Source organism: Urocitellus parryii, chromosome 2 (assembly GCF_045843805.1).
Source record: "Urocitellus parryii isolate mUroPar1 chromosome 2, mUroPar1.hap1, whole genome shotgun sequence".
NCBI lineage: Eukaryota > Metazoa > Chordata > Mammalia > Rodentia > Sciuridae > Urocitellus > Urocitellus parryii.
In genome coordinates, this window is record NC_135532.1 from 169,813,232 (window position 1) to 169,839,917 (window position 26,686).

Consider the following 26,686-nt stretch of genomic DNA (forward strand, 5'->3'; position numbering starts at 1 on the left):
CTTTCAAAGTTTGAAGGAAGGGGTCAGGGGAGGAAAAACAGCCACTTGTCCTCATCAGCATATAAAACTAAAAAGTTTTCTTTTGTTGAAATCAATATACTTCTATAATGAGTAACACACTTTTGTGATAAAAATATAAGTCAAACTAAATAGAATCTTCCAGAGAAATAAAATAGGATTTACAATTACCCCTTAAAATGCCATTTCTAATACCAAAAAGGCTGATTTATCAATAAGTACCAGCACATGTGAATTATGCTGTGATAGAACTTGAGTCAATTTCAATTTTTATACTTAAAAAAATAAAAGCTTAGTTCAGATCTTAAGGTTCATGAACTTTTAGGACCACAGCAAGATAAATTCTTCTGTTTTAAACAAAACAGATCACATCAGTTAAATGGACTTTTTTTGTTTTAATTCATTCATTGAGACACCTGCTATTGTTAGCAAAAATTCCCACCATACACTACTCTTACTAATGTGGCAATACACTTGGTGTGCTTTATATTCTTTTCCATTCAAATTGGCTTATAAAATGAAAAAAAAATTATCTAATAGAAGATACATAATTTAAAACATCCTATAGAAATGACATGTTACCAGTAATTTACAATTTAAAAAACTCAGCCACAAAAAAAAATTCAAAGCTAAAAATGAGATTTTTACTATGAATCAGTGCTTCTATTATACTTCTGAAAGAAGTTATATTTTAATGTGATGTAAAGGCAACATTGAAAGTTCTTCTTTAAATTAACCACCTAATTTATCCCTAAAATTACAAAGAATCAAAGTCTTTTACAAGTCAAGTGCAGTAAACTAAAAAGTTCCTCAGCACAAAGCAGCACTAGAAAAAGTAACAGTATAGATGAGAGTTGACTAGTTTTGCTGTGGCTGCTCCATCAATAACAACAGACATCAGACGTATCCATCCCCGAGCACAGACACAACTACAGACTAGAGGCGAAGAATGCGTCACTCTTGGCTGATAAATGTCCTTTGTCTTTGAATCTTTCTAGTTTGAATGAAGTGGGCTTTTTAAAAGTTTAAATCAGGTCACATAAGTTGGCTGTTTAAATAACATCATGATGAGGTATGAAAGCTCTGAAAATCTCCTACATTCAGCAGGATTTATCAGAGATGTATAATAGCTTGTCAGGGGCAACTTCCAGATAGTTTTTACACTTTGGGGTTATGAATTCTAGAAGAGGATAAGTCTAAAGAGGTTTAAAAGGGTATGCTCTGAAATAGAAGTCAGCAACTTTTCCTTCAGAATTCATTTTGAACAGAATCATCATCAAAAAAATCTTCTCTGATAGTGTATCCCAACATTGAGTCAAGATGGCCAACTAGCACCGAGAAGTCGTATTGAACTCAGTTGCAGTTATCTTGGCAATTAAGCTTATATTTTCATTCCAGTCCAAGCACAAATGTGGATCAGTGAACACAGTACTGGAAGCGCCATTTGCAGGTATAGATTGCAGTCATCATTAAATGAGTCAGAAGGTGGACACCATTTTTATTGGGGGTGAGGGTGGGAGTTGGTACTAGTAGATGAAATAAAATTGTTAGGGAACAATGAGGTTATTAGAAAAAAGATCACTGCCCTTATTTGAATTAAGCATGTCATGTTGAGAAAATGGTTGTTTTTCTTAAGAATGCTACATTACAGGGATCATATATGCAGCAGGGGTATATCAGAATCAAGCTGCACTTGACTAAGAAAAAAAAATTCTTAAGTATTCTTTAAAATAATGTGTTATCTGCCAGTCACAGAGGGGGAAAGCACCTAGGGTTAACTCCAATTTACTGAGGACCTTGATCAGGACCACAAAGCCTGAAATATTTGTTGTAATGCAGAAACACAGCCTCTAGTCATCTGGGTTCAGTCTGAGAAAATTGGAAGGTTCGAGTCCTTTTTTTTTCCCTCCTTATTTTTTAACTGAATTATAGGATATGTTTTTTGATTACTAAGAACTCTAAATCTTCATACCAGCATTAGAACTGAACCACTTCCAAATCCTAAGTCACATAAGACCAAAGAGAAGCAAAAGCCATACAAATTAATATATGCTCCTCTTTTTTCTGCTTTAAGGGAATCTGCAAACCAGTATCACATTTAAGAGTCAAAGTGTTAATTCCTCAGCATTCCTGACAACTAGAAAGCATTCACTGAAGGCTGAAGGTAAGGGAGTGGATGGTTTAATTTTAATATCTGAAGAATGGCGCCAATAGAGGAAAGAAAACCATCCAATCTTAGTAAGAATTAATGCAAATTTGGCTAGAAAAAGCCACAAGATAATCCAAGGATTCACTGTGGAAGAACTCATGAAAAGTACTCTGAAGTGTACACAACAAGTCTAAACATCTCCCTTGTCACAAGTAGTTGTGTGAAATTCAAGATAAAGGTTTAGTTTTATCTTTTAATGTCAGTATTTGTTTCCCACTTTAAAGGGAATGAGGAAGAGTCCTTTTTTCTCCCCCACAAAAAAGGGAGCCACATTAATATATATATATTCCCATGACTCTAATATAATTTCGGATCTCCAAAGCCTAGGGATTTTCCATTAAAGTGGGCCATTCTGGTTACCCTATTATTATAAGGGTATTCCACCACAGAGAGCCAGAGGTTTTCCAGATGTGTGTAAGAGAGCAGGTGCGCAAGGCAAGCAAATGAGCGCAAACAGTATTATGGAAAACATTTGAGAAGTTAGCTCCATGAGGATTGTGGGCTCCACAAGAAGACTCGACTGGGTAGCCTGGTCTGACACAGGAACATGAAAGCAGTATTGCTTCAAAGCTGGAAACCTTCCATAGGAGCCTCACACTGCTGGAAGATGTACTGCTGCTGGCTAAGGTCAACCTGGGGAGCAATGCTGCTGTCCTCATCTTCGGTCCCAAAGTAATGCTCAATAAGATCAAAGGCCTTCTGGTAGATCTCCTGGTTTTCATGACTCTGTAAGAACTCAATTTTATCCAAACCTAGAACAAAGAATAAAGAAAAATCTTTATTGGAATTTCCAATAAACTATATTTTACCATGTCTTCTTGATATAAATGAAGATTCTCTTATGTTTTATAATGACACTGAAAAATTGCTAAATTATATCTAAAAGCTATTATTATAAACTGACTTCTTAAATATATATATGTAAGCAATAGAGTCTGTAGAAATAGCAATTTCCTTAACAGTCACCACATCCTCCACTACCTAGTAATATTAATGTTATTATTGGACTGCATCTATGACCTAATTAATTCTTGGCCACAATCTTCTTCACTCAAAGCATCTTACCATAAGCTTCTTCAATCAAAGCACAGTAAGGGTTAATGCCAGTGCCATTCCTTTTTGCTTCTTGTTCTCCAAGCCTCAAGATATTTTCCAAGCCATTAAGGGCAACCTGTACAATCTTAGAGTCCATGACAGTGAGGAGATCACAGAGCGGCTTGATACAACCCAGTTCTACTAGGTACCTAAATTAATACAAAAAACAATTTAGTCAAAACAGAATTTTTAAATTTGTAAAACTGTTATGAAACTGGTGAGTCATCCTCAAATTCACTGTAGAAATAAAAATAGGTACCCAGTCAATTATACACTTCACCAAAAAAAAAAAAAAAAAGCTATTAAAAAATTAACCAAAACTAGTTCTCCAATTTTTCTCTTCACAATTTTTGGACTGTAAGAAATAAAAATTATTTCCTACCTTGATTATAAGCAACTAATTAATTAAAATAGCATAGTTCTAATAGACTGTCTTTTTGTTTCTATAGGAAGCCACACTTCCCAAACATGAACCTTTGGTTCTAAAAGCCAGCACAAACCCAGGAGGCCAAATAATTCAAATGTGATTAGAATTTTACTAAGTTCTGAGAAGACTAGGAGGAGAATAAAACTAACTCTCGGGCTAGTATTGATAGTTCATTTAATTCAGGGAGAATTTTTTTTTTTTTTAGAGAGAGAGAGAGAGAGAGAATGAATTTTAATATTTATTTTTTACTTATCGGCGGACACAACATCTTTGTTTGTATGTGGTGCTGAGGATCAAACCTGGGCCGCACGCATGCCAGGAGAGCGCAATACCGCTTGAGCCACATCCCCAGCCCCAATTCAGGGAGAATTTAACAGGTAATCAGGATTAATCATAATAATTACTCCTATGACACACACAAAAAAAAAAAATCACAGTCACGGCATATATTAATGTCATTTTTGTATCATTCTGGTTTCCAAGTTATGTATAGAAAGGGAGATGATGAATGAATGAATCCAGGTACATTCTGTGGATGTGAATAGTGTCATTTTGGAACTTACTTCTAGTGTACTACCTTCTACTTTCTCTCTCAGATTACTTTGCTTTTTCAATTTCAAAAATATATAAAAATCAATCTCTATCCAAACAAACCAAAAACAGAGAAAGGAGGAAGACGACAATGATAACAAAATTACTAATATTGTAAAACAGAGAAATATTACTGATGCTATGGATATTAATAGGATAATAAAGAAATAATACAAATAACTATGCCCACAAATATGATAACTTAGATGATGAAATGGACCAATTTCTTGAAAGAAAGAGACTATCAAAACTCACACAAGGAGAAATAGGTAATAAAAATAGATTAAAATGTATTAACTGATAATTAATCCTCCGAAATAGAAAGCACTATAATGAGATGATTTCACTGGTGAATTCTACCAAACATTTAAGGACAAAGTGATACTAGTATTCTATGATGTCTTCCATAAGTTAGAAGCAGAGGAACACTTAACTCACTTTGCTAATAAACTAAACAGACATTACAAAGAAAATTACAAGTTAATCTCTATTAAGTCCATAGATACAAAAATCCTCAACAAAATGTTACCAGATAAAATCCAGCAATATGTAAAAAGAATTATACATTAAATGGGATTTTTTTTCCAGGTATGCAAGGCTGACTCAACATTAAAAAAAAAAGTAATCAATCACATCACCATATGATCATTTCAATAGATGCAAAAATGTAACACAATCTAATACTCATTCACAATTAAAATATAAGATGCAGCAAAATAGGAATAGAGGAAAATTTGTTAATTTGATAAAGAACCTCAACAAAAACTGTACAGGTAACACTATACTTAATGATGGAAAAGACTGAGAACATGGCAAGGATGTACTCCCTCACCACTGCTACTCAACATTGCACTAAAGTCCTAGCTAATACACTTATTTTAAAAGGGGGCGGGGGAGAAATGAGGAGAAAAAAGAAAGTTAACAAGACTGGGAAGGAAGAAATGATCTTTGTTTCCAGATATCATCAGTATCTATGCAGAAAAGCCCAAAGAACTGACCAAAACCTCCCATACTAATAAGCAGTAAGTATGGCTGGATAGTACAATGTTAATAAAATTCTACTGCTATCCTATATACTAGTAATGAACAATTATAATGTGAAATTTAAAACAATATCATTTATAGTAGCATTAAAGAAGTACACATCTGACAAAATATGTACAGGATCTATATGAGGAAAACATCAAAATCTTAAGATCTAAATAAACAAAGAAATGCTCCATGATCATAATCATGATCATGGACAGGAAGACTCAATATTGTTAAGATGTCGCTTTTTCCCAACTTGATCTATAGATTCAATGTGATAATTCCAATTAAAATTCCAGTAAGATATTTTATAAATACCAACCAACTCTAAAGTTTATATGGAAAGGCTAAAGACCAGAATAGCTAACACAACACTGATAACAAAGTTGGAGAACTGACAATTCCCAGCACGCCCCAAAAAAAGTAAAAAGAAAAAGACAATCACATAGGAAAAAATCTTGGCAACCTTGGGTTTGGCAACACGAAAAGCTTAATCCATGGAAAGAAAAAAATTGATTAATCTAGACTTTATTAAAATTTCCTGCTCTATAAAATATTCTATTGTAAGAATTAAAAGATAAGCCACAGACTAAAAGAAAATAATTGCAAAACACATATTTAATAAAAAGACTGGTATCACAAATATTCAAAGAACTCTCAAGAAGAAAAATGAGAAACTCAATTAACTTACAGCTAGTCAGAATTCAAGATGAGATACCCAATATGGAAGACAACCTGGCAATTTCTTAATAAACTTATTTTACCGGTGATAAAGTCAGTTTGGTTTCTGTAATTTGGACTAATATTTTTAAAAAATTATTTTTAATCTTTATTTTTTTATTTTATGATCAAATCCATTGTTTCATGCATGCCAGGCGAGCGCACTACCACTTGAGCCACATCCCCAGCCCCTGAACTAATATTTTTTCAACAGTCTTTTAAGATAACACTTCATCTGGGTACAAAGAAACTGCTATTAGATTTATAATTAACTTTATTATTATAAATATGCCAAATTTTAAAAACCAACTGTAGCAACTCTACTCTTCTATAAGAGCAAAATACTCCCAAAGTAATTTATAATGAAAGATAGAATGGTACTAGCAATATTTCAGAAGCACATGTTTAATTATTTTCATTAAGAAAGTGCATCAGGGCTGGGGATGTGGCTCAAGTGGTAGTGCGCTCGCCTGGCATGCGTGCGGCCCGGGTTAGATCCTCAGCACCACATACAAACAAAGATGTTATGCCCGCCGAGAACTAAAAAATAAATATTAAAAAAATTCCCTTTAAAAAAAAAAAAGTGCATCAGGCATACGGGCAATGAAAATAATAATTTAAATTACTTCATGTTATTCTCATTTGTGTGGCTCAGTTAAAATCACAGTACCCTGAGCCAGGGTTTGAAAAAGACCTTAAAAAGACAATTATGCTTCTGAAGACCATTCAAAGACTTACACCTGAATAGCCTGTCTATGATGAACTTCATCGAAATAGCTATCTATATAGGTAATTTCTTTATAGTTCTATTATTTCAGACACATATTTCTTATCTTCTCTACCTAAACAATTTCTGCAATTTGTTAAGAGTAATTTTTATTTTATAATTCCAAACAGAGATTTTAGGCATGTGTTGAGTGCCTATAGTCCACATGGCAACAATATAAAAGTAGCTACGTTTGTCTGGTATCATTTATAAGGAAGTGGCAAATGCTTTAACACTCTTTGGAACCATAATCCCTTCATCTGAACTCCCCATTGAGAAAGCTAAGGCAATTGGGTGTGGTAGCACACACCAGTCAGTAATCCAACTACCTGGGAGGCTAAGACAGGAAGAGAGCAAGATCAAGACCAGCATGGCAACTTAAGGAGACTCTGGCTCAAAAAGTATTTTAAAAGGGTTGGGGATATAGCTCAGTGATAGAACCCTTGTCCAGTGTGTTCCAGGCCCTGGGTTCCATAAGGAAGAAAGGGAGGGAGTGGGTGGGGCAAAGAAAGGTTCCATTTTCCACTTTCTTTCATTGGATGTCCAGAATTTAATGTTTAATTGCATAATGCTCCCTTGAAAAACTGATTCCTATTTTATTTATGCATTCTCTAGAGACCATGATTATAAATTACTAACAAGGAAATCATTTAAGTCTCAAGCTACAACAAATTTTTCTTCTTACTGAACACCAAAATACTTTAGAAGATACTTGCCTCTACGAATATGGTACTTCATTCTAAGACATATCTCTATTTCAAGTATGATCTAATTCTACCATTAAGACATCTGAAGTAGAAATATCAAGAACTGGTGAACGATTATACTTGGGCTCTGAGTTCTACAAGTAATAACTCAGACCATCTAAGATGCTTCTGACCAAGTAGCTCCACAGCAAGCTGAAGCTCACCTGTAAGTATTTCTATTTCATCAAACCTTGACTGTGCCTTATTTCTCTTATCCCTGAATTATTTTCAGCAAAAAAGAATAAAACAGGTGTAAGAAATTAAATACACATTTGAGTCTAATTAGACAAAATGTACAATAATTCAAAAGGCCAGAATTAAGCATTCTTATTTAATACAATCATCTTTCACCTTATTCCTCAAATGTAGTCTATTTTTTCTTTTTTTTTTTTTAAACTTATTTATTTTTTAGTTTTCGGCAGACACAACCTCTTTGTTTGTATGTGGTACTGAGGATCAAACCCGGGCTGCAAGCATGCCAGGCGAGCATGCTACCACTGAGCCACATCCCCAGTCCCTATTCTTTCATTCTACGTGATATTGGGGAGGGAAGATATAAAAACAGCAATGATTTTTCCTTAAATTTACAAGATGCTGGCTAGTACTTACTTGATCTGTTCAGCTGATCCTCCAGAAGTTGCATTTGTGATGGCCCAAGCAGCTTCTTTCCTTGTCCGAAACTCAGCAGTTTGCAATATACTAATAAGAGCTGGAAAGATGTTGGCATCTATCACAGTCTGAAATTAAGAAAAAATTAAAATTGGAAAAGGAAATAAGATTTGTAAAAATATTCCTAATACTAATTATAACTTTTAAGTTTACTTCATTAATGACACCCTTCCCCCTGTTAAAAATAAATTGGAAGGGGGCTGGAAGTGGTAAAGTGGCTACTACCCAGCACATATGAAACCCTGCATTCAATTTCCAGCATCATACTGGCGTGCGCGTGCGCGCGCGCGCGCGCGCACACCCACGCACACAAAGAGAGCCTGGGGATGTAGCTCAGGTTTAAAGTCCTCCAGGGTTCCACCCCCAGGACTGCAAAATAAATAAATGAATAAATATATACATATACATACCCCAACACCCACACACGTTTATATGTGTATACACACACAGACACATATACACACAATAATTATAGATATGAAGGAGTACAATCCTCATTATTCCTGTTAAGCTGCTCCCTAGTACCATATTTGACAGCCTCTACGGAGTCTAAAAATCTTAAAATCTCCCTTAGTTCTTTTCTTTTTTATTATCCTCTGTTGTTCTATCCCATGTAACAATTTATAAAAGTTGGATTCTCTGTTCCTCTGCTACTCTCATTCTGTTCACAGCATATATTCCTGCTCGTGTGCTGTTAATTTTCCAGTCCTTCACTTGTCACTGAAGCTATAGCCCAGGGTAGCCATCAACTTACTGTAGGTCTGATATTCATCTCAAACACATCATCTTTCCTATCAGGTCCCTATTTAAATGTTTCTAGTTCACAAAGGCTATTTATTTCTGTATTCATTCTAAATTCAGTCAGTTACCAAGTTTCCTTATCATTCTCACTTTGAAACATTCCAAGACTATTTTTTCTTTTTCCTTTATGATCACTGTCACCATCATATTCCAAGCTACTACTCCCAATAAAATTACCACAATTCCCTTATTTGTACTTTTATTCAACCCCACTTAACATATTAACACTGAAGTAGTTTGCCCCAAATTGCTTTTTTCATGTTCCACATTGGCTTAAAAAACCTGAAGTATGTTTCCATAATTTCTCCTAATCAAGAAATTGAGAACTGGTATATACGAGCCTGGTGATAACAGGCCATCAACTACAGCTGAAATTTCAGAAGCACACTATAAATTGCTACAGCTATGAATCTCAGTCCCTAATCCAATTTTCTGGGGATGACTAACAATGCTTTCTTGGTCAAGAACATCTTCTATGATACCAGTGAAGGAAGTCAGCAAACTTTAGTGGAAAGACACCCAATTCTAGTCCTTTCATTTACTGGAGATGCACCTGAGCATACTATTATAGTTCTCTGAGCCTCAGCTTCATCATTTTTTTTAAACTTTTATTTGTATTGATACATAAGCCTCTAAATCTGTATTCTAAACCATTATGGCAGCCTTGATCACAGTTCATGTTGAACATTAGCCCACCGCTTGTCTTCCTCTTAGGTTACTCTCCCAGTAACAGAAAAGCAAAAGTAAAGGGTAGATAACCATTTAAAAAACCATTTAAATAACTGTTTAGTTGGCAAGAGTAAAGCCAATCTGTATAACATAAAGTCCATTAAAATATTTCAAAAATACAATATACTTTTTTTCTGGATGTTGGGTAAGTCATCAAATATTAACGACAAAGGGATAAACCAAGGCCTAAGTAAAAGTTTCAAAAGAATAAGCATTTGTAAGCTAGAAAGAAGAAAATAAGAAGCAGACTCTGAAATAGCAACAGAAGGTAGTGATTTTCAAAGCAATAATAAAAACTATGATATTTTAAAGATTGAATTTTAAAAAACAAAAAACTTACCAATCACTAACAGTGTAAGAAATAAAGGTGCTATGAGATTACCTGGATCTGTGCCCTATTTCCAGCTGTGATATTAGATATTGTCCAACATGCTTCCTTTTTGATAGATTCCTTTGGGCTACTCAGCAAATGCAATAAACTCTGAAGAGCGGAACAATTCAAAATTACCTAAAAGGAAAAGTTTAAAAACTTTTAACTTACTGTATTGTTCCAAATGTAAGTAAATTTTTAATTCACAGAGCTACTTTAGGAAAAATATAGATACAGAAATAACACCTCCCCTTGAAATCTAAAAAATAAGTAATTTTTACTATTAGTAAAAATTAATTTCTAAGACTTATTAAACTAGCTTCATCGTACACTTTCACAACTACTAAAAGTCATACTTAATAAAACACAATGTTAGAATTAGTAATTATTAGTAATTAGGATTCTCATTCAGCTCCTGTCTCTACAGGTATGTCTTCTGGATGGGTAAATATATTAAGTGATAAGAACAGTAGTCTCAGATTTTGAAATTCTCTGCTAACTCTCTATCTTACAGTCACTGAACTAATACATACTTAATGAAATATAACCAATACATACTTAATGAATTAATACATACTTAAAGAATATGAGGATTAAAAAAAACATGGAACCAGGTATCAAATAGCTCACAAAGGCAAGAGAGATAAAAAAAAATAACCCACGTATCTACTCAGAGGAAATTACAGATTTGTAACAGAATGTTAAGTGAACACCAGGAAAAGAGCAGTATATTAAACTGTACAGCAGTACATATGATTGCATACAATAAAAACACCAGATAGTAGAGTTACGGGTGACTTTCATTTGATAATTTTCCTATAATGAAAAAATATATTTTTACACTGAATTAAAACAAACCTTGAAAAAAAGTATAAGAGATGTCACAAGCAATTTAAAAACTACCAAAGAAATGGTCTGGAAAACAAACATGTCAGAAATTAAACAGAATACTTGAAGAAGAATAGTCAAGAAAAAAACTTCATGGAAGGAACCTTGGAATGCACACAAGAGGAAGGATGCTGGGCCTAAAAGCTAGAAATAGAAAAGCCTGTACTACAAACTACAGTTAAGGAAAAAAAAAAAAACAAAAACAGAGGCATGATGGTGCACACCTATAATCCCAGTGGCTCAGGAGGTTGAGACAGGAAGATCAAAAGTTCAAGGCCATAGGAACTGAACAGACACTTTTCAGAAGATGATATATAATCAATCAACAAACACATGAAAAAATGTTCAACATCTCTAACAATTAGAAAAATGCAACTCCAAAACACTCTAAGATTCCATCTCACTCCAGTCAGAATGGCAGCTATCAAGAATACAAACAATAAGTGTTGGTGAGGATGTGGGGGGAAAAAGGCACACTCATACGTTACTGATGGGACTGCAAACTGGTACAACCACTCTGGAGACAGTATGGAGATTCCTCAGTAAACTTCGAATGGAACCACAATTTGACGCAGCTATCCCACTCCTGGGTTTATCCAAAGGACTTAAAAACAGCATACTATAGTGACACAGCCACATCAATGTTTATAGCAACACAATTCAACATAGATAAATTGTGGAGCCAACCCAGATGCCATTCAGTAGATGAATAGATAAAGAAAATGTGGTATATATACACACACACAATGGAATATTACTCAGCTTTAAAAGAGAATAAAATTATGGCATTTGCAGGTAAATGGATAAAGTTGGAGGATATAATGCTAAGTAAGCCAATCCCAAAAAACCAAATGCCAAATGTTTTCTCTGATATAAGGAAGCCAATTCATAATAGGGATGGCAGCAGGGATGCAGTGTAGGAGGAACAGATGAACTTTATAGACCAAAGGGGAGGGAGAAGAGGGGGTATGGGGTAGGAAAAATGGTGGAATGAAACAGACATCATTACCCTAAGTACATGTATGAAAACACAAATGGTGTGACTATTTTATGTACAACCAGAGACATAAAAAATTGGGCTCTATTTGTGTAATATGAATTGAATTGCATTCTACTGTCATATATAACAAATCAGAAGTGGTCTCAAAAACAAATCAGAATTGAAAAAAAAAGTTCAAGGCTAGCCTCAGCAACCTAGTGAGGCTCTAAGTAACTTAGTGACATCTTGTCTCAAAATAAAAAACAAAAAGGCTGGGGATGTAGCTCAGTGGTAAATTGCTCCTGAATTAAATCCTAGTACCCCCATCAAAGGCCCAAAAAAGAGAACAAAAGAACAGACTAGTAGTAGGAATACTACTAGTTCTAAATGCCAACTAGAAAGAATGAGAAGGTCCTTCATCTCATAGCCATTAAAGAAGCTCATTGTTTCTAACAGTAAAATAAATGATGTCAAGGAGACTATTTTAGGAAAGATGAAGCTATTATTAGGGGGAATAAATAGAGTAACTTGGGATAGTAGGAAGATAAATCAGATGGGAATGTCAAAAACCTTTTCGTGAAAAAAGGGAGAGAGAACCTTTGTGAGGACAAGGACCAAAATATGGTAATCATAAGTGAATCGAGCAACAACAGTAAGAATCAACAAGACTTGGTAATTTGCTATACAAGGTAAACAGAGAGAAGACACTAAAAATAACCACAAAGTTTAGAATTAATCAAAATAGAAAAAATTGGGGCTGGGATTGTGGCTCAGTGGTAGAGTGCTTGCTCACCCAGCACCTGTGAGGCGCTGGGTTCAATCCTCAGCAACACATAAAAATAATATATAAATAAACATGTTGTGTCCAACTACAACTAAAAATGTTAAAAAAAAAAATCAGAACTTAGAACTTACTTTGGAGGGGAAAGAGAATACACTGGGAAACAACGTGAGACATGCAAAAAATATCTAATAGGACCTGGAGACATGAGACAGGAACTTGAAAGAGGTCAGAACTAGATTTATAGATTCAGAATTTCATTCCATTCAATAAATATTTTCTACAAATGAACATAACTGACAGTCTACCTCCAACATCTTACAACTCAAAACTTTTTGACAGTTACAATACAGTGTGATTAGTGCTCTTATAAAATAAGAAGGACCTAACTGAAAAGTGTGGGATCAAAGCTTCCCAGAGAAAATAACTTTTATTAAGATGTGAGAAATGAGCTGGGCATGGTGGCGCATGCCTGTAATCCCAGCGGCTCAGGAGCTAAGACAGGAGAATCACAGTTCAAAGCCAGCCTCAGAAATGGCCAGGCGCTAAGCAACTCAGTGAGATCCTGTCTCTAAATAAAATAGAAAATAGGACTGGGATGTGGCTATGGTTGAGTGCCACTGAGTTCTATGCCCAGTATCCCACCCCACCACCACAAAAAAAAAAAAAAAAAAAAGTGAGTAATAAGAAAACTTTACTAGCAGAGTGTGGGTATGTGTGAAGTGGCATTCCTGGCATGGGTGGGTGATGGAGTAAGGTGTTCTATGCACAGAGAAGAAAGTACGTATCAAAGCTCAGAGATAAGAGTTCAAGAACAAACATGACTAGAACGTAAGAGTATGTGGTAGGAGTGGGAGATGTAGAAACTTTCTTGGGAGGGGGGAGTGCTCACAGTGAATAAACCTAGGGCCTCACAATGAGAAGAAATCACTACATTACTGAGCCACATCCTCAGACCAAGAAACATTTATTTTTGAAAAGTAAATACACTGATATGGTTCAAACTTCAGGAAGTATAAAGGACTAAATAGTTAAAAGACACCTTTCTATTCTTGAATCCAAAACATCCACTTCTCTTCAGAGACAACCAATGTGAGTTTCCTGTTTCCTTCCAGAGAAATTTTATTCAATCATATATTCTTTTCTTCTTCTTTTGTCTAAAATATCTAAACTAAACACTGCAAGGGGTAAACAAAAATGGAGTAATAAACAGGACTTAGAAACTGGCAGGTGGAAGAGAGGAAGAATCAAGGTGCTGCCCAGATTTCTGGCATAGACAACTGTTTGTGCTATTTACCAAGACAGGAAACAGAAGCAGAGATTCACTATGCAGTAGGAAATTAGTTCCTTCGAGGGCAGAATAAATTGGAAATAGATATTACAAGCGAAACACATTTCAGAAAACAAATCTAAACTCCTTAATTTTAGAAATGAGAAAAGTAAAAACGTTAAATGCTTTGCTAAAAGGTGGAGCCAGTTAAGAGCAAACTAAGGATAAAACGTAATTCCCAATTCTCAATCCATTCACATAAAAGTGATCACTGAAATTATAAATAAGGTTTATGAATGCATACAAACAAAAACAGAACAAAGAATTTGATAAAGGGAGGAACAGATGGCTGATAAAGCAAAGAAGCAAAATTTCAATACTCAGAAGCCTAAAAGATAATTTTAAGACATTGTTATCAATGCATCTGAGACATCTGAAAGAAAAACCAGCCAGAAAATCCACTGAGAATGTGTCTTGATGTCAAAGTAAATGGATACTAGGAACCAGGAGGAAGAACCTTCCTTACATAGAAGACTTATCATGTACCAAAGGAGGCAACTATCAGAAAAGATGATGTTAAGATTAAAGAAAGAGAAAAAGAGGCTGGCTACTACAGGCTTCTCGTGTTCCCCCAAACCATTTCAATTACAAGTAGAAGGAAACAAATCTGCCCAACTAAATTAATCTTAATTAGAGGGGAACCCAAAATTGCTGTAAGAGGTCAACACAAATACTAAAAAATTTTGCAAGTACATGCCTAAAGCCAACATTTTAAACGAACATTAGCAAAACTGAGTATCAGTCCGCCACAAAAATATGGTATTAAATATTACAATGAAACAATCACATAGTTCAATGTATTGTTTTTGAAGAATTTGTTTTTGAAAAAAATATTACCATTTATTCATACCTGTGTCTGAATATCATCCCCTGTGACAATGTTTCCCACAGCCCGCAAAGCAGGAGAAACCACTTTATAATCATTATGCCTGCAACAATTAAAAAGAAAGAAAGAAATGTTACAGCCTAGCCAGTAGTTCTATCCATAATCTTTTTTCTTTAGGGCTGAAGTCCAAAAGAAATAATTTGCAATAAGATTTCAGAACAGAAAGGCACCAATGTGATTATTAAAAGAACCCTACCATGATGACAGAATGTTTTATGTCCCCTTAGAATAGCTGTCTTCCCCAGTATTCAGAATTTTTGGAAAAAATTACACAACATTCCTAGCAATCTTTTCCAGACTTTCATTACATGGAGTCCAAGCATTCCCTCTCATTCTTTACTATAGGCTTACTTCCTCTTTACTTTATCTTCTATGGTTGCTGAGATAAATGGGGACCAAGAGTTAACATAATTATTTTGCATCTGGAGATTTAACCCAGAGGTACTTTTCCACTGGGCTATAACCCCTATCCCCAACCCTTTTTGTTTTTTATTTTGAGAAAAAGTCTTGCTAAGTTGCTTAGGTCCTAAGTTGCTGAGTCTGACTTCAAATGTGCAATCCATCTGTCTCAATAAATTAATTTTAAAAGGAGGCAACACTGACGTGTCAATAGTTGAATAAATTTAAAAATTTTCAAATACTAAACTTTATTAAACCTACTAAAAGCTGCCTTACTGGTCAAAAGAAACCCTTCATAAAGCCTATTTTACATATTTGAAGACAGATTTATATGTCTAAAATAGAAGATAAACATAAAAATAGAAAATATAAATATGTAGTCTGGATTTTAGGGTAAATAAGTCAATACCCTTTATCTTTTCTTAAAGGTCCAATTTTCTTTCTTCTTTAATGATACTAGTCACTTTTCTTAAAACTGTCAGTTCCTTCACATTTAAGATGGGTGGCTCAAAATAAATGATTAAAATGTATAATAATCTAATATCTAAAGGATGCAAAGATTAATTGCCAGATTTTGAGTGTTTTGTAATTCCTACAACATCATATTGCTTTTAACTCACAATAGTACTACTTTACTAATCTACAACCAATCTGTGGCTATCATCCCAGAGTTTTGTCTTCTATACATTATACTTGTCTAATCCATTCCACATCTCGTGTCTGGGAAAATGTCTCTTTATATCTATTTGTATTTCCATTACATTTCTTGCTACTTATAAGTATACCATTTCTTTGTTGTCTTTTCACTCTACTTTTTTCTTCTATAGTCCTTTTTTTTAAGTTTTTTTTTTTTTTTTTTTTAGTTGTAGACATACATAAGACCTTTGCTTTTTTAATGTGGTGCTGAGGATGGAACCCAGTGCTTCACACATGCTAGGCAAGTGCTTTACCACTGAGCCACAACCCCAGTCCCTCTTCTATAGTCTTAACTAGAAATTTAATTAATTTCAAATCATTATATCACAAGCAAATCTTTCACCCCATCATCAAAAGCATTACAAAGGGAGTGAAATAGATTCAAAACTCTGATCCCAGTCTAGATTAAACTCTAAATGGGACAGACGATAAAGAATGACTATTTTTAGTGGCACAATAGGTCATCCACTGTGGGCTAGAATTACACAGATCAGTTTTCCAAAGTTTCAGCTAAAGGGTAACTATAACAAAAGAATATGAGGTTCTCCATAAATCTCATAAGAAAAAACAGAAACACCCGACCCCCCAAAATTAAACAAAAGACAGCAGTCCAAAGCCCAATAAATCGGTAAAACGAACAACTGATTAATATTTAAGTATTATAACCAGGAAACTATTGCAAGGGGAAAAAAGCACTTTCTTAAAAATATCTCACATTAGCAGCTCCACCAGTCTCCTACATACTCCTGCATCAATGACCGCTTGAATTTTATCATTGGGTCCATCTGATAAATACGAGAGGGCCCAGCAGGCATCAGCCAGTACATCAGTGTCACTGACGAAGAGCAACCAGGAAAGCACATTCAGACAGGGGGAAACCTGTAAAAGGAAGATAATATGATAATGAAATTCAAAAGAATGCAAGTCAGAAGTAAGGTGAGATAACCAAGAAGGCTAACAAGCAGACACTTGATGACTTGGGGTAAGATTTACATTTCTAGAGTTTGACTAGCAAAGGGCTGGGTGGCTTTTCCATCTTTGGGAATGCTATCAATGATCCTACAATTTTTACTTTGCTGATGGTAGGCAGAATCTAAGAAAAATTATTTCGGGAAGAAAAGTTTTACATATACCACTTCTGAAGACTGAGAGTCTCTGTCAAAACCTATATTTTGAAGACTAAAGACATAAAGAAGCTTTCAAAAATGCCAAAGCTGGGAAATTCCGTATTTTAGATAACTTGTTATGAACAAAATAAGCTAAGGTTTTTGTTTTTTTAAAGAGAGAGAGAGAGAGAATTTTTTAATATTTATTTTTTAGTTTTCGGTGGATACAACATCTTTATTTTATTTTTATGTGGTGCTGAGGATCGAACCCAGTGCCCCCACGCATGCCAAGATGAATTTGAAGCTTTCTACAGACAGTGAGAGGGATCCCCAAAAAATAAAAACCACCAAAAACTGTTTCTCTAGAAACCAATAAAATTCTAACATGCTAAATTTGATCAAAAAGTATCATTTTGTGTTCATTAATATTGGTTGGTACATTTTTTTTAACTGTATTTTTCTGCCAATTTTCTACAAGCACAGTCCTTACCTTTGCAAATTCTGGAGGTGGGCTTTTTCCTCTACAGAGATTAGACAAAGCCCATACTGCATTCCGGGTCATTGTCAGGCGGTTTTGCTTTGAAAATAACCTACAAGTATGATGACACAACAGCTAATTATATAGCAAATATTAATTCTCTGGTAGCACAAGATAAATACTCAACTGGTACTGATAAAATAAATATATTCAAATGGCTTTTCTCCAAAATAAAACTTCATAAATTCTAGTGCAACTAATTTAGAAGTTTGGAACTGGCGTTAAAATCTGGAGCCTGAAGAAATGACCTAAATGAGTTAACAAGAATATATGTGGAAATCCAAAAATGACTTTCAAATATGTAATGCTTTCTAAGGGACTTCCCATGTTTTGTTACTCAAAAAAAGAAATAGAGACTTACTGCAAAAGAGGGGGAAGGATATTGCAGTCTAAAACATAGTCCCTGCACATGGTACTATCTCCAGCAATGTTGCCAAGAGCCCAGACTGCCTGTGAAAGAAGTATTTGTTAATGACTATTGTGTACTTTAATTCCCACAAAATTCTTTCAAAAAAGATGCCAGCAGATCACATTAACCCCTTATAAAATTATAAAGCAATCAACATATTACACATGGACTAACTACAGATATTTTAAAATTCACACATCAGGAAGTCAACATGAAACAATTGTGGCATTGGGGGAAAAAGAAAATATTCTAAAATGTACAATAAACAAAAGGAAATATAGGCATCTAGGCATTTATTAAATAAATTAAAGCTTATTAAAGAGAAAAATCAATTCTTTTCTTAGAGGACCCCATCCTCATCCCTCTGTAACATTCCACACAGCCCTTAGTACAGAACAGAGATTCAATGGCTTACTCAGCTGACTTAAAAATGTACTTTAATCTTAGAACACAAAACAGTAAACAGAAACTGAAGAGCAATCAAAATGCAAGTAACTTTATTAATTTTCAGAAGCTGTATTATTTCCCCCACTTGTGGATTGAACCCAGGGTGCTTTACCACTGAGCTATATCCCCAACTCTTAGTTTTATTTTGCAACAGGGTCTAAGATGCTTAGGGCCTTGCTAAACTGCTGAGGCAGGTCTCAAACTTGCAATCCTCCTGCCTTAGCCTCCTGAGTCAAAGGGATTATAGGTGCATGCCATCACCCAGCTGACTATATTTATCTTAACTGCAATGATGTTTCCACAGGTATCATACTGTACACTTTAAATATAAACAGTTTATAACATGTCAATTTATATCTCAAAAAGAAAATCATTTAGTAGTGATTTATGTTTACCAATTTTATATGGTTGACAGTACTAAAACAACATATTTTCTATGTCTTTTACTTCAAAAGTGGCAAAGACACTGCTATTCTGATACTAACACTACAATTCCTACAAGGAGAAGCTCTTATATCAGTAACTGCTTACATGATCTAAAAAGTTATATCTATAGGGCTTAAAGAATGTCAGGGTGAAAAGGGGAAAGAGTTTTATGTGTCTAGAAGAAATTGTGCCTATAGTAACTAAAACAAATTTCTATTTTGTTGAAGGCTGGATTTCTAGAACATTTGCTTTAATTATTATGGCCAAGTAATCAAACTCGGGCCAAGGAAATGGCAAACTTATTCTTTCATATGCTTCCCTTTTTTTTTTTTTTTTTTTTTTTTTTTACCTGTTCTTGGACATCTTCAAACTCTGAGCTGAGCAACTCTATGAAGATGGGCACTGCCCCTGCCTGAATCACGATCCGGGTCTGAAGAGAATTTCCTGAAGCAATATTTGTCAGTACCCAAGCTGACTCAAACTATAAAGATAAAAATAATTTTCATTATCTTATTAGAATTTTAAAACTTTTTTACTTTTAACAATAAAGTTTTCTGTACATGAATAAAATAAGTCTGAGATCATTTTTCATATATCACCTATCAGTTAAATTCCATTTTAATTTCAAAAGAATTTCCAGAAGAAATTCTTCAGTCTAGAAAAATGTTCAGAATGTCTTAAAATGTCAGATCAAGATTAACATGAGACCATAAAAATGAGGGAGTTTTTCATATGCTGATATGGAATGATCTCCCAATATTTAAATAAAAACAACAACAATGAAATGCAAAATCGCATACATTACTATGACATTAGGTATATATCATTATGGTATATTACCTAAAATGGTTAAAAAGTAATATATGCATTAATATACTTATTGTATATCTCCAGAAGGAGTTACAAGGATCTATAAATACTTAATGCATCCAATGAAAGGGCCTAGATGACTGGGAAACGAGGATAGGAAAAACAACTTTAACCGAAAAGCCCTATTCCTATGTTCCTTTTGGCCTTTTACTGTGTACATAATCCAATTTATTAAAAAAAAAAATGTGTAAGATAGGCAAAATGAAATGAAAAGCAGGAGATGTGATGTCAAGTAGGCCAAAAGGAGTTAACAGGCATAAAATTAATAATTAATAATTCCCAATTAATAATTCCCAAGCATAAAAGAACCCAAACCAAGGTGAAGAAATGGTTTTTTTTTTTTTAAGAACATTCTTAATAGGAAAAGAAAAAAAGGTAAACTTAGAAAAGGTGATAGAATATTACAGCAATGGCAAACAGAAGATTTGAAGAAAATCATGGCCAACAAAAAATATAGCATATTACTAATTATAACAGTAACTTGATTTTTCAGTTTAATATTGATAAATCCAAGAGTGAAGCTTGCATTTCCACTTAATTAAGAGTTCTTACTTAGATTTTAAGTTAATTCCCTCCCCCATCTTATCTTCTTTAATCCTTTAAATAAAGTATATACACAGGAAAAAAATCCAGTATATCTCTTTAAATGAGATCAATAACATCATCAAAAATGTACATTTGACTTTTTATAAGCTTCTGGATTAATTAAAAAAACAACAGTCATAAGGAAAACTTATCAATCATGGGGGTAGAGGAAGACAGGAGATGAGGGCAATCAATCTGACCAGCACAGTATAAAGCTGTATGAATGACAGCAAATTCACAGAAGCCAATTTAAAAAAGGGATGTTTAAAAAAACCTATAAAAGTGACAAACACAGGTGTGATAAAATGGCTTGATAGTCAACCTAGACACTAATGTTATACCAGTGGGGAGGCCCAGACTAGGAGTACCACAGTTAAACAGAACATAAACTATATCTGAAAATGTTTTGTTATAATCAAAGTTCAGGAGACACAGATGAAATCATGGGGGCAGATGGGGATGACTCCCAACCACTTTACAGATTCATCTCTGTAGTTAAATTGCTAATGAAAGCAATGCTCAAACACTTTTTAATCCGTCTGAATTAAACTTTACATTTGTACAGTACTTTACATTTTTCAAAGAATTATTCACATACTCTTGAGGTGATCCTCTTAACAACCCAAAGAAGTTGTCTGTTTTTTCTAGTTATGAATGAAGAAGCTATCAGAAAAAGTTCCAACTATGTGACTAATGATTTGAGTAATATATACAGTCAGCCAGAGAAGGACTAGATTACTATTGCCTAATCAAGTATGCTACGTTTCCTGTAACATACCTGTAACACTGGCATAAGAATATTTCAATTGCTTTTAGTCTGGGTAACTAGGACAAGAAATTTCAAAGAGGTATGCCAGATTATTTATGTAAAAAAATTTTTTTTTTGCCTAAAATGTACTTTAATTTTTTACTAGAAAAATTAATTAGCTAAATCAGTATAAAAGCAGACTGTCCTACCTAGGCAGGCTCAAAGTTCAGTAACTAGTCATCAGATACTACAGAGATCAAGTCAAAAGAAATGAAGTCTGAGGAAAAGCTATCTGGAGAGAATGAGAACTATAAAGAAGAGGAAAAGGATGGCATTAAGATTTTGATGCAAAAGAAATGCTGATGACCTGGGTTAACAAAGATTATATTAAAGTTATCAGTGGAAAAAAAATACTTAAAATACTAAATAATTCTAAGTTTGTCAGAGTACAAACTGCTATCTGAGTTAAGCTCCAAAGATCTCTGCGGAAATAAAAGGGAATTTCAGAAGCTATTCAAGTGAATAAAATGAAGAAATGAAATTAAATATACGGACAGTGACTAGGGAAGTGAAAAACAGTCTGAACATGGATGGTAAAAAAATTAGAAACAAGCGTATCTTAGTAGAACATGTCAAAGAGTTATGATTATTACTAAGAAGTACATAATGATGATCTAGCCTCTGAATGAAAATAAGACTCAAGAAAAGAAATCAAAAAGCAGTTTTATTGTTATCCAGGACAGAAGTAGATGAATAACTATAATTAGAGGACAATGGAAGACAACCATACTCATGCACTAATAAGCCATAAAAAACATACACACAAAGGGTGCCAATTACACTGGTGTTTTTAACCTTCTAAAAACTCTAAAGCTGCATGTGTTAAATTTTCTATCACCGTGTGTGTCTGTGTGTGTGTGTGTGTGTGTGTGTGTGTCTGTGTGTGTCTTTCTTTCTTGTCAGAAGAACTCCTAACTATAAAACCCTGTTACTGTTGGAAGAAGCAGATTTCAAATATGCTTAACATGTAAGAATATTCTTTAAAAACTGGATGTGCTTTGAACCATATAACTTCCCTTTCATCACAGTCTGTATGTAATTTAAGCTGTTTTTCCTTGAGATTTTTAGTTTTTTTTTTTTTTTTTTTTTTTTAATGTTTCAGCTTTGGGTGCTAGATTAGAATATAACCTGAAAGTTATGAAATGGAAAAACCCAGAACTGATGGCAAATAAAAATACATAGTTATGATAAAAGTAGACGAAAACTAAGTTTAATTATACAACAAGAAAAAAAATCAGTAACCTGAAAAGAGAGGGAAAGAAATCTAATAAATGATGCCACCTGAAGTAAAAAAAAAAAAAAAAAAAAAAAAGACGACGAAGAAAACTGTAACCTTCACTTCCTCTTGTTTTAAACTACTGAATTCTTAATATTCCAAGAATGGTACCATACAAGGAAAATCACCTATCATGCAGTGATAATTGCTATTTTTCACTATTCGGATCTTGCTAAATAAGGCTACAACTGAAGGCTGCACACTGAAGATTTGATGCTTCCTCTCTCCCCTTTCTTAAGTCACTACCTTCTGGCGCTCAGTTCCTTAAATAAGGAAAATGAGAATCCAAAGCTGAAGTACTTCTGACCTCCTATCAAGTTTCCCACTCCAGGTTGAGGTACGCCTGGTTCCCTTTCTCCATTTGGATCAGGACTCTGTTGCTGGCCACTTTGCCGGTTCCACTCTGGTTCCTAGCAAATGCCAGGCTCACCTGGAGAGCAAGTGAAAAGAAAGGCTCACATCAGAAAAATAAACCCAGATATCAAACTCTGCAGAGAACAGTGCCTGAGTCATCTGAGCAACCTTCCAGGAAAGGTAGAGAGATCAATGAAGATGGGGAAAGTCACAGGAGGATGAAGGCTTACTGCAGTTTCTCACATTAAGGGGGACAGAAAGGCAGAAAAAGGGAAACTGAGCCAACCTAATTCAAATGTACAAATTTTACAGGAGTACCTGTCTGGTGCTTTTAAGCAAGAGATAATTTAATTATTTCTAGACTTTTTAAATAAATTTCTATAAGGTTTGGGAATGAACATCTTAGCACTGTAAAAGACAGTACAAAGATGCTAACCTGGATTCAAAAAAACAAAGTGGGCCCACAGAACATACCATAAAGCAGACCAGTCTCATGCCAAAGCCTCTAAGACTTAGATGTCACTGAGCTTGAGAAATGCTCTTAGCTAAAATGGCATTGCTTTCTGCCAACATCCTAGATTCCACCCACGCTCACCTCCACTTTGAGGGCAGGTCAGTAACTGAGTAGCCACACCCAAAGCAGGCATTTTTAGCTGCCTTGTTTAAGGTGTCTCACCAATTTGGGAAGACAGAATGGGAATGAAGACATTAAGATTTTCCAGAGTTTACCACTGGGTTGAGCCACTGATTTTTCTATTGGAATCATATAGTTTTGACTCTCCTTCTGGAAGAGAAATGGCAAAAACTGTATTCCAAAGATATACTGTTCATCTCTCTAGTAAGCGGGCAGTAGTATCAAGGATATACACCCTAGTTCTCTCCAAGAAAACAGGTAAGAGTACAAGCTTTCCAGAGTACACCTAATTATTTGAAGACAGGGCAGACCATGAAATCTCCTGGCTCTAATGTCTCCCTAAATAATAAACTTGCTTCTCTTGCTTCAGAGGAAGTCAAGGTTACCTATTACTTACACTGGAGAAAGAATACCATGTTGTGCTTAAATATGCACAGAAGAAACCTGGAAATGACAACCCTTAGATAACAAACAGGTTTAATATTTTTTTTTCTCAGTTTTAGAGTAGCTCAGGTGAAAATCACGAGGTGGTCACTTCCAGAGGAATAATTTTTCAGTATTTCAGCCTAATTATTAGTTAGCAGAGGGTGGTACCTAGAAATTTAGATAGAAACAAATTAGATGTTTCTGAAGGCTTTCATCTTTAGGTGTGTTCCAGGATTAAGGTATGAAAAAATGATGTACATGTAGACTTTAATAGAGTATAGGACAATGTAGAGTTAAGCAACAACTTATTTCTTTTTTCATTTTAGGTTATACTTTCTTTAATGCATGAAGAATTGAACCTCTGCAAACACCTACTAAAAACTGCTAGATCCAGGAGTAAAACCAGTATCTCTCAATTATTCTCATTCCCAGTCAGGATAGAAACTTTTTTTTTTTTTTCAGCATGAACAAATGATAATTTTCCCTACCTCCCTTTTCCTAAAAGAATTTCAAATGATAAACTGCAGTAAGGCTCCTCATTTGGTCCCTCTGGTTTGCTTGGCAGCTTGCTTAGGGGCTCAGGCTCTGTTCTCTGCAGTGTTGGCTTTCTGGATTTCCGTTTTTTCTGAGAAAAGTCTCTCTCTTCCCTTGCTCTCAGGGTCAACATGATATTTTAGGTGTCTGGTGATTCTGGCCTTATATGGGGGACCAGAATTACAATCCAGGAGGCAGCTAGCAAAACAGAATCTTAATTCAAATAAACACAGGGATTGATATATGTCAAACTGGAGAAGAAAAACTGATGGGACATCAAAGTACTCTACCTTTTCTGGATTTCTTGTTTTTCCTCTGGAAGAAACTCATCACCGCAATAATGATGTAAACAGAAAGAGAAAGATGGGATAGGACGATAGGAAAGAAAATATCAACAAAGCATTAAAAAGGTCCCAGTCCCTACATGGCACCAGTCTTAAGGCAAAAAGTCCATGGTGGGTGGGAAGGGATTATCTTTATGATTAACTTGTTATTGGCAAAGATTTACTTGGAAAAATAATTCCAATTTGTGATCTACTTAGTACCTAACAAATTTTATAGTTGCAGAGTCTCTCTAAAGGGTCTGGGTCTTTCAGATTAGATACTTCAGTGAAAATTCAGAAATCACAAGTATAGTTAATGACACAAGTAGTAATTCAGCTGGCTACTTCAAGGAAATCTAGCTATGACCAATCACCAGTTTACCAAAAATCCAACTTTATTGAGGAGGAAAAACACACACACACACACACTATTTAAAAATTTTAAGATAATTCCAAGGATTAGTCAGTTGACAGTGGTTTCTTTTACTGTGAAAATTATTCAATCCAGAAATTGGAGAATTCCCTCTTGGAATTCCTATAGCACAATACCGAAAGATTAAATTGACATACCAGAAAGTATAATTCCTGACAAAGCTCTTCTGGGGTAAAAGGAGGACCATCAGAATCAGATTTCAGGATTATCAAGTATATGATCAGACCATGTAATACGTGTGTGTGTGTGTGTGTATGTGTGTGTGTTGCTAGGGATTGAACCCAAGGCCCTGTGCATGTGAGGCAAGCATTCTACAAACTGAGCTATATCCCCTGCCCTTACCATCTTGAGAAAGCCAACAAATATAATCTACAAATTCCTCAAAACCAAATTTTAGGTTGCTCACATATTGATTCCTGTTTATAATGGTTTCTTTACAGCAAAGGTTTCCCTATTAGATTACCTATAATCTACAAATATTATATCATCTACAATCATCATAAAACATCATAAGACTAGAAACATAAGTTTGAGAGAGTGTAATAAGGGTTTAAATGTTAACAAAGCTGGAAAAGAAGCCTGCAATGCAGTTGTCATAAATTTCATTATCAACAAACTCAATCTCTTCATACAGGTTAAGCATGTAAAAAAAAAAAGTTTACATAATAAAAGTTCAAGGAAAACTAAGTTATGAGGCAAGAAATGAAAATGGTCCGCACCTGCAGTGTACAATTCTCTTTTCGTTTGAGGAATTCCACAAACCTTGCCACTACTCCTGGTGTGCTGATAACTTCATCAATAGGAGGATTAGGTTCTGTTTCCCCATAAAATGAAAGAAGAAAAACAATCCTTTGACTTCAGAGCAAGAATTTTTTAATTTAACATTAATTTATAATACTCCTCCCTTCATTTACCAGCTCTTTCATATTGGAAAACCACCAAAACCAAAAAAAAAAAAAGTGAAACTGCATTTGAACACTTTGGGACAAGGGTAGTTTTTAAAGGTTTCACACAATATGGAAATAAAAGAGTGAACAGAATTCTTTGGTTTTGTTTTTTGTGATGCTGGGTAAACTTCACCCCCAAATCCTACAAATTTGCAAAAATCAAAATTACTGCCTCTACTTTTTAGGAAACTTTGAACATAAGGGGTAAAAAATTTTCAAAGACAACTACTGTTAGTATTTTAGTATACTGTCTTCTAGCCCCTTTTTTATATATGAGCTTTCAGTCTATTATTATATATTACCTTAAGAAGCTGAATTATAGGATTCTGTGCTTAAAGGATTTAATTTAACAAGTGCAGTGATAAAGAGAAGCCAACAAAAATTCACTACAATTGATTTATCAAATTATCATTTTCATTTATGACAAAACATTATCTTATA

At 34.5% G+C, this 26,686-nt stretch overlaps 1 protein-coding gene across 1 annotated transcript in view; it reads right to left on the reverse strand.

Moving 5' to 3' along the window:
* Positions 1-2,483: 2,483 nt before the first annotated feature.
* Kpna1 (karyopherin subunit alpha 1) overlaps positions 2,484-26,686 on the reverse strand; it is a 62,053-nt gene continuing 37,850 nt past the window's right edge. The window contains exons 5-14 of the mRNA XM_077795350.1: positions 26,018-26,112; positions 19,405-19,536; positions 18,135-18,223; positions 17,726-17,825; positions 16,845-17,008; positions 14,999-15,077; positions 10,183-10,308; positions 8,211-8,338; positions 3,293-3,471; positions 2,484-2,979 (exon numbers count right to left, since the gene is read on the reverse strand). Coding sequence (XP_077651476.1) covers positions 2,792-2,979; positions 3,293-3,471; positions 8,211-8,338; positions 10,183-10,308; positions 14,999-15,077; positions 16,845-17,008; positions 17,726-17,825; positions 18,135-18,223; positions 19,405-19,536; positions 26,018-26,112 — 1,280 coding nt within the window. The 3' untranslated portion in view covers positions 2,484-2,791. The remainder of the gene's footprint in view (positions 2,980-3,292; positions 3,472-8,210; positions 8,339-10,182; positions 10,309-14,998; positions 15,078-16,844; positions 17,009-17,725; positions 17,826-18,134; positions 18,224-19,404; positions 19,537-26,017; positions 26,113-26,686) is intronic.